Source organism: Alternaria ventricosa (assembly GCF_023758065.1).
Source record: "Alternaria ventricosa strain BMP 2768 chromosome Unknown scaffold_27, whole genome shotgun sequence".
Lineage (NCBI taxonomy): Eukaryota > Fungi > Ascomycota > Dothideomycetes > Pleosporales > Pleosporaceae > Alternaria > Alternaria ventricosa.
In genome coordinates this window covers 236,253-250,734 of record NW_026055707.1, presented here as the reverse complement: position 1 = coordinate 250,734, position 14,482 = coordinate 236,253, and the positions used below count along the sequence as shown (strand labels likewise).

General features: G+C 53.4%; 7 protein-coding genes across 7 annotated transcripts; 3 read left to right on the top strand and 4 right to left on the bottom strand.

The window, feature by feature from the left end:
• Positions 1-382: 382 nt before the first annotated feature.
• Positions 383-1,798, top strand: J4E93_010203 (uncharacterized protein; the record flags this gene model as incomplete). Its single annotated transcript, XM_049348088.1, has 1 exon — positions 383-1,798. The coding sequence occupies one exon, from the start codon at positions 383-385 to the stop codon at positions 1,796-1,798; it is 1,416 nt and encodes a 471-aa protein (XP_049194821.1).
• Positions 1,799-2,584: 786 nt separating this feature from the next.
• Positions 2,585-3,124, top strand: J4E93_010202 (uncharacterized protein; the record flags this gene model as incomplete). Its single annotated transcript, XM_049348087.1, has 1 exon — positions 2,585-3,124. One exon carries the CDS (start codon positions 2,585-2,587, stop codon positions 3,122-3,124), a length of 540 nt encoding a protein of 179 aa, XP_049194820.1.
• Positions 3,125-3,408: 284 nt separating this feature from the next.
• On the bottom strand, positions 3,409-4,372 carry J4E93_010201 (uncharacterized protein; the record flags this gene model as incomplete). The annotated part of the gene is made up of 2 exons (XM_049348086.1): positions 3,409-4,305; positions 4,358-4,372. The coding sequence occupies 2 exons, from the start codon at positions 4,370-4,372 to the stop codon at positions 3,409-3,411; spliced, it is 912 nt and encodes a 303-aa protein (XP_049194819.1).
• Positions 4,373-5,086: 714 nt separating this feature from the next.
• On the bottom strand, positions 5,087-5,469 carry J4E93_010200 (uncharacterized protein; the record flags this gene model as incomplete). Its single annotated transcript, XM_049348085.1, has 2 exons — positions 5,087-5,425; positions 5,464-5,469. The coding sequence occupies 2 exons, from the start codon at positions 5,467-5,469 to the stop codon at positions 5,087-5,089; spliced, it is 345 nt and encodes a 114-aa protein (XP_049194818.1).
• Positions 5,470-7,435: 1,966 nt separating this feature from the next.
• J4E93_010199 (uncharacterized protein) lies at positions 7,436-8,643 on the bottom strand (the record flags this gene model as incomplete). The annotated part of the gene is made up of 2 exons (XM_049348084.1): positions 7,436-8,250; positions 8,301-8,643. 2 exons carry the CDS (start codon positions 8,641-8,643, stop codon positions 7,436-7,438), a joined length of 1,158 nt encoding a protein of 385 aa, XP_049194817.1.
• Positions 8,644-10,220: 1,577 nt separating this feature from the next.
• On the bottom strand, positions 10,221-10,638 carry J4E93_010198 (uncharacterized protein; the record flags this gene model as incomplete). Its single annotated transcript, XM_049348083.1, has 3 exons — positions 10,221-10,387; positions 10,448-10,537; positions 10,590-10,638. The coding sequence occupies 3 exons, from the start codon at positions 10,636-10,638 to the stop codon at positions 10,221-10,223; spliced, it is 306 nt and encodes a 101-aa protein (XP_049194816.1).
• A 2,450-nt stretch (positions 10,639-13,088) lies between these two features.
• On the top strand, positions 13,089-14,197 carry J4E93_010197 (uncharacterized protein; the record flags this gene model as incomplete). The annotated part of the gene is made up of 2 exons (XM_049348082.1): positions 13,089-13,219; positions 13,267-14,197. The coding sequence occupies 2 exons, from the start codon at positions 13,089-13,091 to the stop codon at positions 14,195-14,197; spliced, it is 1,062 nt and encodes a 353-aa protein (XP_049194815.1).
• Positions 14,198-14,482: the final 285 nt, after the last annotated feature.

The following is a 14,482-nucleotide window of genomic DNA, read 5'->3' as shown; positions in this document are numbered from 1 at the left end:
ATATTGAGAAGGCAGTCGGATGTTGTTATGCTAACGTGATCAAGCTGATAAAGCTGATGCATACAGAAAGAGCCATTGTGAAAACAGCTCGAGAAGGTTTGTCACTACCGGATTCGTCAGACCGCAATACTGTGGGTGGTAAGACCATCGAAAGACCATCGAAGCAGCCAGCAACACCCCCATCACACCGCAGGTTTAGCAGAGAAACGAGTGAAACAGCTCGTGAGGAATATTCGGTACTGGTTGCACCGAGGGCTCTCCGTTTGTCTTGTTAGGCCTGGAATACTCATGAACTTACAGCCCAATATGGTTCCAATCACCGAGTACATTTAAGACTTCATCAAGATCAGCAACAACAAAATTCTTTCCGATATTACTTGTTATGGATCCTTCATCACACAAAGTTTCGGTTGCGTCCGCCGGCTCCGGTATGCAGTTGCGAGAGCACGGCGATACAGCGTTTGATCCGACAACGCATCGTCTTGTCACTGCACCGACGACACGGTCTGCACGAGCAAATCCAGCTGTATTCACTTCAACCCTACACGACCAAGACCTGGTAGACGTCATGGCTGAGCTTGAACGTCATCAATCTGATCACCGAGCGGCCTTCGCCTTCGACATGGCCCAAGGCGGCCGTATCCATCCGTTGAACGAGGACGAGCTAAGACACTTCCGCAAAGAAAGGGATGGTGTCTTTGGTCCATCTCAGTGGGACACGCCGAACCTTAACGGAGAGTTGCCGTTCACGTTCACGTCGCTACCCAGCCCTGCGACAGTCGAAAAAGCGATCAAAAGCGACATTGGAGGTGAGAATCACTTCCGTTTTGCACCTTCGCGTGGCTCGCCAGAAGACGATGCAAATGCTGTTATGAACTTGCTCGACAACATCGGTAATCCGAGGTACTCTGAGCCTGGCGCGGTTGTCCATATGCAGTCGCCTACCTTCAACCAGAAGAAGCGCTGGATAACAGGATGGGAAGGGGACGGTGTACTGGGTCAGTCAGAGTTCCAGATGACTGTTGCTCCAGCAGGCGAGGTATTCGAGTTGGAGTACTACGAACACCACTTTTCCACGACGCTGTTGACCGGCTCGAAAGTATGGTTCACCTTTCCTCCGCTGCAAGCCAATCTAGACCTGCTCCGTAAAGCGTACGAATGTATGCATGACAGCGACAGCTCACACGTCCCTCTGGGTGTTCTTTCGGAAATGCAACACGGCATTGCAATCATTCAAAAGCCAGGACAGACCCTCCTGCTCCCACCATACTGGTCCCACATGATATTCTGTACCGAGACATCAACATCGTGTAGTTTCTCTTTAGCAATCGCGGCGCAATTCATGTACCGCATCAAGCACATGGATCTGTGGGTCAGCCACAATCTCTTCTGGGACACAGGAGAACAGCTACAATCCCACCTCGTGCGCTATGCCTCAGAACTCGCAACTCATTTCGCGACCATTATGACGGGCGATCTCAAGCGCTTCAAAGTGGCCCCTGTGCAGAACCAGATATGCAGCGAATGGGTCAAGACTGGGCCGAAAGAGGCCGCAGAGTTTGAGAACATGAAAGAGAAGATTGGCGTACTTTTGTCATTGATCGAAGACGAGGACGCGAGAGAAAGAATAGATGATGAGATCCGACACGCGTGGATTGAGTTCATGGAGGAGAAGCGCAAGAAGAGGCCAGAATGCCGGCTATGTCGCGTACGTATCGAGCACATGCCAGCGGGAGAGACACCAGATGAACGGCTGGCACGACATGTCACCGACGTGCACTGCTCGTACGAGGAGTAATCATTTCGACATGTCCGTCACAGCGAGAGGTGCACTACTTTGGTGCATCAAATTTTGAAGGTCATATTCTTATTCCCGGGACGTTCCACAACTGTCATGGAAGAACTCAAATACGCCGCCCGCCCATCTCACGCCACTATCATTCACTATTAACATAAAGACCCACGTCGCACAATTGCGAGTCAAGTCGTCGCAGCCGCGCAACCACAGTGAGGGAGAAGAGCATCGGATCGGTCCCTGCCATCCGACACTAAACCGCCCGGCCCGGCCGCCGTCTTCACCCACCAAGCCCAAACAGGTCTAACAAGCGGAAACGACCCACGACTTGAGCTCATGCCCCCGCACACTACACCCTGAAATCTTTTGCCTCCGATGAACTAGACCGCCGCCATTCTGGCAGCTAGAATGCGCCATTGTCAGCAATCGATACTTTGGTCCAAAGCTGAGCTGCGGCTGAAGAAATTTCCTGGAGTCTGAATGGAAGGCCTGATCTACGACCGAGGTTCGGCTCGTACCTGCAGACGAAAGATGCAGAAGTGGAGAAGGCATTGGACATGTTCTAGGTCGGAGGGGATGACCAAATCGGGTACCTATATAAGCAGAGCATGTAATGAACGAACGGGACGGCAGAGAAGAAGATATTACAACACGAATCTCAAATTTACCTATTAGTCGACCATTTCTACACGCGTCCTACCCACCTACCCACATCTCCAAAACCTCCATTAGGGACGATCGAAAAAATAAACATCACTATCGACAAAGCCTGTCTTACCTCCCCTACCCATGCCTAAAATGCGTTTCCTCTCCACCCTCCTGAGCACAACCCTCAGCCTCCTCACCCTCACCTCCGCCGCCGCAACAATGAACACCACAAACGGCATGGGCACCACACCCTCCCAACGCTACGTCATCTCCGCCTCGCAAGCACAAACCGTCATCTCCGCCGCCGTCTCCAACGCTACATCCCTCCAGATCCCCGAGAACATCGCTATCGTAGATCCTTCCGGCCTACTCGTCGCTTTCCACCGCATGGACAACGCATTCATCGGCTCCATCGACATTTCGCAGAAGAAGGCTAGGACGGCTGTGCTGTTCAATGGGTTGTATGCTAGTGCGGATTTGTATGCGGCGGTGCAGCCGGGTGCGCCGCTTTATGATGTGCAGAATACGAATGGTGGGTTGATCGCTTTCGGGGGCGGGATACCGATTTACCTTGAGGGAAAGTTGATTGGGGGTGTGGGTGTTAGTGGGGGAAGTATAGAGCAGGATTTGAGTGTTGCGAATGCGGGTGTGGAGGCTTTGGGGGCGAGCACGAAGGCATAGGTCAAAGAAATGGTCGTAGAGGAATGTATTCGAATTTTAGGTCGCTAGTAAAGATACTGTGACAATGATTTCATCGCCCATGCCTCACCCCGTCTCACACTGTGACAACGACACACCCGCCCTCAGCTTGCATTCCCACTATCCTCTCTCTTCTGGCGCTTAGTCCCTCGCTCAGGTGATTGTGGAAACCCTCCCCCAAGCCGCTGCAGATCTCCATTCCGCCGCACTTCCTCCGCAAAGATGAATCTGCCAAATGCATATCAGCACGTCAGACTTGTAGGAAGTTACCTCATGAGCTCATACGTCTGGCTCCGCTCCATGCCCTCTATCGCGTCTTTGGCATCAATCCTTGTCTGCTCCTTGACACCCTCCATAGTTGCAATCGCTGCGAATCGATCCTTCCAGAGTGCCCATCTTTCTTTGCTGAACTCGCTTTTGCCCTTCCAAAGTTCGCCCCCGCGGGCTGGGTTGCCTTGCTTTTTGTCGGTGGGTGTGAGATCTTTTTCCATGCGGAAGAGGTCGTGGCCGTAGCCTAATATCCAAGCTGCGGCTGCGGGAACGTTGGCGTCGTACTTTTGGTTGGCTGTCGACATCGGTTCGTCAACTGGAGGTGTCTCGAGAGCTTCTCGTAGCGCGAAGATGGCGTACATCGAGAGATCTTGGATATCATTTCTTGCCGCCAAGGCGAAGAAGTAGTTCATGTTCGTCCAAGCTTCTACCTCCCTCTCGATGTAGCCTTCGTGAGCGACGGGCGCGTCGTTGTAAGCTTCACGACAGGCCATGCCAAAGTCGGTCATTTCCTTGTAGAGATAGTCGTACTCCTTCTTGTCCGGTATTGAGTGCTTCTTGAACGCGGTGAGTAGATCGATGAGTTGGTTGTGCTGTGTCCGGGCGCCATCGCGGAATGTTGATCGTCTTGCTGAGTGGATGATGCTGTTCCATAGATCCATGAAGTCCACGTCGTCTAGCTTGGCCTCTTTAATCTTCTCATCGATGGGATCGAGAATGCGCGACGTCGCTTCTTTCACGTCGATCTTCTCGTTGAGATAGTTTTGTACCACCTGGTAGTACGCGCTGTCTTCCTTTGGACGGAACCATCCTCTTATCTTTGCAATCTGGTCGATCTGGTCTGCCTCGTTCTGAAGGGTTGGGAGGATATCCTGGATCCTTTGGTTTTGTTGCTAGAACAGAATATTAATTATGAGCTAAAATGAAATCATTATGAGCAAATACCGCTATGCGAGCCATGATTCTGATCGGTGGAGCGAGACGTGGTGCGCTTAGGCTGGTGGGATGAGACAAAGGTACACGGTGTTTCCTTCTAGTGATGTCATACCCGGCGGTACCACGGTCAGTGCTACTAATCCCACGTGTATGCCTCGTTAAGGCAGCTGGTGACCTGTGCCGGACCAGTCGAAGTACGCTATGAGGCATCCCTTTCTGAAAGTGGATACACACGGCCAGTTTGTCGTGATAGGCGCGGAGCATCGTCCGCGTAACGGAAGGTAGGCGTTCGGTTGGCTGGAAAGGTGCATGGTACAAGAGCAGCTGTTACACCTTTAGCAACCACGCCTATAGTATAGCCGATCAGCGCTACGATCGTTATTTGAGGTGCGATGATCAGGATCGGAGCAGGAAGTCTCAAGAGAAGCTGATCGCCGAACGTGTGGGTGATCAACCCGAAGCTGTCGGTAAACAAGGGTCATCGGAATGCCGGGAACGGGCTTCCCGCAGCCTTGGAACGTGTCTTTGCCCGCAGGGCACATCGCACCTCAGTGATAAGGCAGGCGTTCAGAATATTTCTATCGCAAGGTTTGATGGACTTCGACCACCGGCATGGGATCCACGGCCATGTCACGAAGCCAGCAACGCATTAGCATCACAATGGACCCTGAAGGTATTCGCTAGTCCGTAAGTACCACCTGGGCACGTCAAAAGATTGATGTATCCCTCAAACTTATCCTACAGCTTCGCACCCCTCTCCTTCGCAGCGAGAGCCCTCAGATCCTTTCTAAGTATCTTCCCCGCGGGACTTTTCGGGACCTCGTCTAAGAATACAACACCTCCTCTCAGCTGTTTATGCCCAGCAACCTTCCCTTTGACGAATTCAACAATTTTTTCCGACGCAATCTTACTCTTATCAGCGACAACGTATGCTCTTGGCACCTCATTTGTCCCATCATCCGTCAGCACCCCAATAACTGCAGCATCCAGGACCAGCGGGTGGCTAAGCAGCACAGCTTCCAACTCCGCCGGCGCGACCTGTAGCCCCTTGTACTTAATCAACTCCTTCTTCCTGTCCTGCAAAGATAGAGGTACGAAGTCAGTATATGCCTCACATGCATTGCGTCCAGCCCCGACTTACCACGATATAGAACATCCCATCCCTAAACACCGCGATGTCACCCGTATGAAACCAGCCATCATGGGTGAAAGCCTCTCTATCCGCCTCTTCATTCCGATAATACCCCTTACAAACCACGGGCCCTTTCACCAGCACCTCTCCCGGAGTTCCTAACTCAACGTCTTCACCATCGTCATCAACAAGCCTAGCCCGCATATTCGGCAACAACATAGCCACACTCCCCGTATCATCCCGCATCCCAGGCGTCATAATCGTCGCACTCCCCGTCGTCTCACTTAAGCCCCAGGTCTGATCCACAAAACACTCCTCACCCCCAAGTTTCTGACTAGCTGCATACTGAAGCTCTCTTCCTAGTGGCGCGGCTCCCGAAACACAGAATTCCAGGGAGGCGAATTGGGTCGTTGCTAGGGGACTTTTGGCGATTAGCAAAAGGATGGGGGGAACGGTGAAGAAGAAGGTTATGGCGTAGCGGGCGTTGTAGGAGAGGAAGGATGGGAAGTCGAAGCGCGGCATCCAGTATACGGTTCCGCCGAGGTAGAAGGGGTTTATCAGGTAGCCTTGTACGCCGGCTATGTGGGCGGTGGGGAGGTCTGGTGGGGGATGGGATGTCAGCGTACATTCATCTTAACTTGCCAATATCGTATGAGGAAGCATAACTTACGGGCGACCGTGCGGTATTCAAAATCCGGCCTTTTCTCTTTCACCCACGCTTTCATCATATCCCCCGTACTAACCGTCTGGCTCACAGTATTCCGGTGTGAAAGCTTTACTCCCTTGGGTAGCCCAGTCGTCCCGGAGCTATAAATCAGTACTATCAGGCTCTCGTCCAGCTCTTTCCTATCCGTGATCCGCGTCCACGGCAGTAAATCTCTTTCATCAATGATGTCCTTCCCCAGCCTCCCATCTTCACCAACAACTTTCAACGTCCACTCCCTCCCCTCACTCATAAGCAGTACGCGCCCGCCTCCACCCTGACCCCACCCCGCGTCCTCTGCAGCTCTGATCGTAGTCTCCAGGGTAGCTTGACAGGTCACAATAATCTTCGAGCTGGCACCTTGTAGTTGCTTGGCTAGTTCGCTGGCCGTGCTTGCCGCGGAAGCAGCGGAGAAGATACCGCCTGCGCCGATGATTCCATACGCGAGAACAGGGAGGAGATAGTGCCCTGTTGAGATAACGGAGCACACGTCTTTTCCTGGGCCATGGGCGCCGATGCCATAGTGTTTGCGGAGGGCGGCTGAGGTGGCTTGGGTTAGGTAGCGGGCGCGCGATGTTGTTAGGATTAGGCTTGGGTCTGCGGCTGAGACGTGGAGGGGGGTGTTTGGTTTGGCTAGACTGTGTTCGGAGTCTACAAGGAGATGTGTTGTTAGTTGAGGAGGTTTTTGGGGTGGTGTTAGGTGCTTTCGGGGTGGTGGGCATACCGAACAGAAGCGTTAGTACATCGAGGTCAGGTATCGGGTAGCTTTTCTCGGATCGATAGATGATTCCATCGGCCGTCTTGTCTACAACGGTAGCCATATTACTGCGAGGTTCCTTCCTATGGAAACACAACGTGTGCGAATTCAACTAATGAAGCCCGACGAACGAAGCAGAAATGGCCACTACGGTCAATGGTACCACAAGATGTTATTCTCGTGTATTCGGCTTTATGTACTCTAGCTAGAGTAGACGCACAATCGCCCTCTCATAGCGACGCGTTTCCTCGGCTCCCTCATTCCAGTCTGGATTGGCTGCCGATCCATCTGTGGCTTCGGCAAGTCTGGTATGTCAGTACTAGCGAGTAAGCGGGGTAAGTCGGGGTAATCAACAGTGGCCGTACTACTGGGCGCAATCGTGAGGCTATTCGATCTTGACTTATCAGATCACTGGTGAAGGCGTCCAAGGCTAGCTCGCGATTTGCGAGTCCTTGCGCCGTGAACGTGGGTAGGTCATGATACGAGCGTGGTCTTTCAACCTCTGCGTTTTGCACTCGGCTCATCATAGGCACCTTCAGCATCATCTCCATCGGCGTCGTCTCCACCAGCAGGTTTGTTGGCCTTCTTTGGTTTTCGTCGCTTCCGCTTGTGCTTGACGGGTGGTTCTTCTGCAGCCGCAGTAATCTCCATCGGTACTTCTTCTGGTTTTCGCGATGTGACCTGGGCGGTCTTTTCACCAGGAGCTTTGGTTGCATACGCCATCGGAAGCACTGCTGGTCGTGCGATTGGAGGCAGTTCGCTCTCGTCGACGATATTCTTGCGCATTCCTCTAGGGTTCTCTGCCTTAAGCAACGCAACGTATTCAGCGGTGCGTTTGGTATGCTCAACCTTGGTCATTATCTTCCAATTTTCGGGCTTGTCTGCTTCTCTCCACTTTTGCCAAACATCTTCGTGCATCACACTTCCGCTAAGGACAACGAAAGCGCAGCTGTTCCACAGTGTATGAACTGCTTGTATGGGTAGCCACTTAGGCCGCAACTCGCCATGCTCCGCAAGCCAGTATGCGACCTTTGCTGGCGTGGGACAGATGTTGCGTAGATGTGGCTCGACGTAGATTGTGCGCTGGTCCCAGAATGCTAGGCCGTCGTCATCGGTGACTTCGAACGAGTTGTGTGGTAGGTATTTGGGAGGGTATGAAGAGGGCTTGCGACGGACGTGGTAGCCATTGCTCGAGAGCTCTAGCATCTTGGAGGGGTGGTCGCGGAGTGCTTGCTGAAGGAGGATCTGAGAGGCTTCGGGCTTCAGCGAGGAGATATTGGGGTGTTCGAGGATGGCGGTGAGGTGGATGTCTGTGTAGCAGGTCAATTATGGGGGAGGACATAGACTTGGGTATGTATACAGTTATCCTCGCCATCAACGGTTCTGTAACGGTCGTGCAGCCACCTGGCCCGCTGCTCTTCCTGGTGGGCATAGTCGGTGAAGATGAGCTCGATGCCAGCAGCAAGCTGGCCTATGTACTCTGGCGTGACAGGCTTGGTAGTAAATCTTGGACCAGGCTTGGAGGCTTTGAGGTCAGTCTGTTCTGGCTGGTCAGTAGGTGAGCTGGTTCTTGTCTTCTGCATCGCCTCGACCAGCGCATCGTCTTGGTCGCCTTCAGCTGGCGCTTTAGAGGGAGCTTGGGCAGGCTTGGGCCGCGGCTTCTCGCGGACGCCCTTGAGCCTGAGCGCTCTGGGAATGAACATGATGCTAGTAACCTGCTCTCGTGGCGGGGAGAGTTGGCAGCAACTGATGTCGCCAAGGAAGTTCGAGTGCCATCGCAGACCAGATTCGCGACGCGCCGCGGCTCAAGCACGGACCTACGTCAGTCCCCAGAATCTCAATTTCCGTACAGCGCTGTCGACCAACGACCTCACAAACCTCCTTCAAACCCGATTCTGCCTTCGACCGCCAAGATGGCCAAAGAGAAGAACTACAACCCCGTGCAAGAAGCCAAAAAGGCCGAGAAGCAGAAGCAGATCCGCAAGCAAAAAGCCAACCTCCAGACGCAGCGCAACGAGAAACTCGCGCGCCGAAACCCCAATCGCATACAACGCGACATTGACAACCTCAAAGAACTCGACCAGAGCGGCGCAATACGGCCACATGAGCGACAACGGCTACAGGAGTTGGAGAAGGATCTCGCCGCTGTCAACAAGGCGCGCGCAGCACTCGGCGACAAAGCGCCCGTCTTCAAGCCAGAGCGGCAATACAACAACGACGACAGAGGGCGGGGAGGCGACCGAGGAGGCAGAGGCGGCGGTGTTCTAGGCAAGCGATCGCGCGACGGACAGCGCAAAGACGACGACAGCAGCGACACGGACGACGACGTGAAGCGCATCCCCATGCCGCGCGACACACCGCCGCCCATACCACGGAAATACCTACCCCAAGACCCGCAAGACGAAGCCGCTGCGCCCGCCGAGCCCAAGAAACCCACCATCGTCTACGAAGCCGCACCCCAGGTCCGCGATCTGCGCAAGGAAGCAACAAGATTCATGCCTGCGTCTGTGGCGCAGAAGGTCAAGCTGGCAAAGGGCGAGGGCCGGTTACTCGAACCCGATGAGTTTGACAAGTTGCGGGAAGGAGGGTATATGAATGAGGGGAAGAAGAAGGATGACACGGAAGAAGGTGCTGAGAAGGTCCCACGAACAGCTGAGGATGAAGAGCTGGATGCTTTCTTGAGGGTACAGAATACGTCAGCTGGAGCTATGGCAGAGCAAGTTGCTGAGGCTGCGGTGCAGGAAGCAGAGTACAAGATGATGGCTGCTGAGGCCAAGGGGCAGATGGAGGGTATATCTGATGAGGCCAAGACGGCGGAGAATACACTCAGGCATGTGCAGATGGAGGAGGTGGAAGATGAAGATTTATAGTTCAAGCCAGGACTTCTAATCATAATATGGATGAGTTCCATCTACACATCTCTCGTATTCCCTTGGACTCACATTATGCTTGTAGTCATGCGACCCCAGGGTAAGTGTTGCTGGTGGAAGGTCGAGTCAAGTCCCAACTGAGGGTTTACGAAGGCATGAGAAGTCAGTCTACCCACAGTCGATGTCTAGTCTGATTGTCAGAAACAACGACTGGCATTTCACAGCAGAAGACAGATTGTTGATCATTGTTATTTCATTCATGGTAGGGTATATAGATATGCGGCTTTCACGCCGAAAGGGTATGTTCCATCCATCGCAGTATCATGTTCGTCCATTCTCAGGTCTTCATGGTCGTAAAAGAGGAGGAGGTATCGTGGCTACCAGGCAACAGCAAGAAGGAAGCGAGTGCTTTACTTCTTCTGGCCAGTGGCACCGGAGAGGGTGTCGGAGATGCTCTGGCCAGCGTTGCCGAGAGCGTCCTGAGCTTGCTTCATGACACCCTGGCCCTGGGAGGAGGCATCGTCGCCGCCTGAGCGGGTGGCGTCACCGAGCTTCTGTCCGGTGGACTTCTGGCCCTCTGGTATGTAATGTTAGTTGATGGTCGGGTGGTAAGTGATGAGTGGTGGAAGAGACGTACCAGGCTGGACCATACCGGCAACGCGGTCACCGGCGCCAGTGAGGCTCTCGCTGGCCTTCTCGGTGGTGGACTTCTGGGAGTCGGGGGTCACTGAGAGATTGTCAGATGCTGCACTGAAGTTGGGTGAAGATAGTAAGCTTACTCTTCTCGGAGGCTTGCTCGCCGAGACCCTTGCGCATGTTGTCAGACATGTTGATTGTTGGTGGTTGGTTGGTTGAGGGTTGAAAGTGGTAGTTGTAGTTGAGTTGATTGGAGTTGAGTGTGATGAAGGTTCGAGGAAAGAGAAGCAGAAGCAGTCTTATATACTACCCTTCAGCATCGTCCAGGCTGCAGTGACGTGCTACGAAACCCGTACGTCATCCCTTGTGAGGCAGCCGTAGCCGCAAAGGGTGTGGGTGAGAGAGGGCAGCAGCAGGCGTGCTGTGTACTCAGTGGGCCCTGTTACTTGCTCCTTCACATGTACGGTTGGCAGGGTCTACAGGGGTTCCTGCCAGGATGTATACCAGTTTGCAGACGCCACAGCCCGCCACGATAGGTAGATCAGCACTTCCGCTAGGTATGATTGATGGTAATCTGGCGCCTTTGCATGGCATTCGCGTCATCTGGCCACGGCTTAAGGTGGGTACGGGTTCCAGATCTTCTGCCGCGGGACGAACACTGCCCCGCTACGAGTGAGATATGCTGTCCAAGTTGGATAGAGGGGCATGTGCTGCCGCGGCTCCCCCTCTCTCGCAAATGCTTTTTACTCTGGATAGTTGGTAGCGTAGCAGAGATATAGTTGGTAGCGTTGGGTTAGCATCAGTTCTTTCTTGGAAACGGTAGACTATCCCCTCGCCCTACTTCTAGCTCACAGCCATACTCCGGAGAAGGAGCCGCTGTTTGCCAACATCGGGTACGCGAACAGTGGGAGGGTTTAGTGGGGCAGTACCCCGCTGACGTAGCTCAGAGGCACGAGGAAGTCGCGCAGCACGTGACCTGCATCATCACCACCTCACACTAATCCCAATCCATCACTCACCACACCGCGCGCTGCGCGTGCAAACATCCTACAGACATCAACACGTCCCAACATCTGCATTTCGGCTGAACGGCGGCAGTCGACCTCACGCGTACAGCGCGCATAGTGGACGGCGTTGCTAATTCTGGCCTTTTGCCGCTGAGCGAAAACTTGTTTGACATCTGTCGCAACCTATCCACTTTTCATCTCGTCAACGTCGTCAATGTGACGACCCATCGCTTGGGCGATTGGAAGCTGTGCATATCCTGCGCACAACTCCGATCATGTACTCAGTGTACTAAGCGGGCCGTTGTCCGTCGCTGAGCTCTGCGCTGTCTGCTGTGAACCTTGGCTGATCTCACAGCGTCCGTGGCGAGGCTGAGTCCTGCCAACATCGCGTCCATAGGTACCACCACAACAGCAAGACAGCAACAAGAAGCGGGAGAAGGGTTGACCTATTTCCGGCTGCAGCTACGGCCTCGAATCACTATCGGAGAACTGGCCCTTGTCTGCACGGCGAGGTCTGCGGTCTCACCAGGCCGGCCGCAGTCACCCTTGGGCCGAACCCGCGCACAACTCAGATAACGCCGGCTATAGTGTACTCCTATAGCTGATACCAATAGCGCCCTCTGAACGCGATCGCCAGCATGATGCCAGCATGGTCAGCAGTCGGAAGTGCGACCGTCGAATGGTCAATGAAAGCTGCCCAGGAGGCCTGACAGCCACATTCGATAGCCAACAACAACGTTCGACCATTGTCTTATACGGGTCGCATGCATTCGAGTCTTACCGCACGACTTGGAGTCGTCTCTCAACTGTGCCGTCGGCGTCGCGCGATATCCTCAGGAAGGGCTCGCCGTTACACGCGATGCTCCTGAGCGAACTCCCCGGGTCGGCAAGGCTGGACAACGCTTCACAAGCCACGAAAGGGCCCCTGTGCCACAGGCGACCTAACCAAACAGGCGATATTTCAGATATACAACCAATCAACCTTCAATCTCCCATATCTGCCTTACCAATAGGTATACCCAGCGTCTGTTCCCCGTGTTTCAGATCGGATCCGCTCTAGCGCTTTCCTAGACAGTAGTCGCTTCATGATAGGGTCCGCGTCGATCAGGCTCCGACAAACCTAATTTTACTTACCGCTGCACAGTACCAAACCTCACCGTTTGGTGTATGGACATGCCCTCTATCACAGTCATTGACTCGTCGACGGCTCTCGCCCGCATGAGTCTCCATGCCTGACAATCCGCAAGGCCGCCTGGCTAGCTGTGCCACAGGCTCTAACAATAGCTCAAGCACAGTAATGGCAGGGATGACTTTATGCGGCAGAGAATGCCATAGGTACATTCGATATGTCGAACAGGTTTGCTTGTGTACAGTATTCTCTTGGAGTTCTCGGCGTTATCTGCACTGCCGTGACTAGGATCGAACTCACACGCCAGCCTACAGTCCGGTTCCTTGATACATCTGCCTGAACTTTCGAAGTCGAGGTCGCTTCGGTCAATGTCACAGCGTCTGGGGAAAACATAAAACACAGAGCGGTTCGCCTCCGTTGGTTGCCACTTCCTTATCAAGCCAGCATCCTCTCATTGAGCTCGAAGCGACTCAGTAATCCCTATTGTCACTATTGCTTAATCCACCATGAAGTACCTTACAGCGCTGTTGATACCTCTCCTCTACTGTACTCCTACATACGCAGACTTTGCCGACGACGCATTCTCAGCGATAAAAACTCTACAAGAAAAATGGTACAACTCTGATACTGGTTTATGGTACGTCGCAGTCCACTCTCACAATGGCCAAATCTAATCTCTACCAGGAACGACTTATGGTGGCAGTCTGGCAACATTATCGAGACCGTCGCGCGCTTCGGTATTCAGGATGCCGACTTCAAGGAGCACGCCATTAACATCGTCTCCACCACATACGCCAAATCGTCTCAACAGCACGGGGCAGATGGGTGGAAGAACAAGTTCTACGATGACGAGGGGTGGTGGGCCATGGGCTGGATAGCCTCATACGATCTTACCGGCGACCAGAAGTACCTCGATACAGCCAGAGACATCTTCGCCGACATGACTACAGGCTGGGACGGCAATCGGTGTGGCGGCGGCCTATGGTGGTCCAAAGACCGTGACTACATTGCTGCCATCTCAAACGAACTCTTCTTATCCGTTGCTGCCCATCTGGCAAACCGGGCTGAGGGCCAGATGAAAGAGGACTACACCAACTGGGCTGAGATGGAGTGGGACTGGTTCGAGAAGTCCGGTATAATCAACTCCGACAGCTTAGTAAACGACGGCATCGATCCATCAAGCTGCAAGAACAACGGCAGAACAACCTTCACTTACAATCAAGGCATCGTCCTGGCCGGCCTTTCGGAATTAGCTCGCGCAACAAACAACGGCGATTACATCGAAAAAGCGTACAAGCTCGCCACAGCTTCGACATCGAAACTCAGCGATGCCAGCGGTATCCTCACCGAGCCCGCTAGTGGTCCTCTCGACCCCGTCGCCTCGCAATTCAAGGGCGCATACGTTCGCGGTCTATCAACGCTGTATGAAAACGCACCACAAGAAGGTGTCCAACAATTCTTCATGCGCAATGCGAATGCGGCGAGGAGTCAGCCTAGGGTTGATGGTGGCGTTATTATAGATCTGTGGCAGGGGCCTAGCGACAATGGCAACCCGAGCACACATGCGAGTGGCATCGACATCCTTGTCGCCGCTGCGCTGGCTGGAGAAGCTTAAGATGATTGGCATTTGTTCTAGTAATGTTTTATACCCCCTTCTGTTTTCGTTTTCTCGGTTGTTTGGCGCTGCATCTCGCGCGTTTGTGGTCATCTTGGTCGGAAAAGAGAGTCATTTTGTTTAATGGTAATTACGAATTGAACGACAAATCAACATCGATCTCCGAATGCTACTATTCATTAACTTACCTGATGTCGTCGTTGTTGGTGGATGTGCTGGGCTATGTGGACACGGGCCAGATCCAGTAAAGTTTGACCTGCACCACGTGAACGGCACACTCGCTAA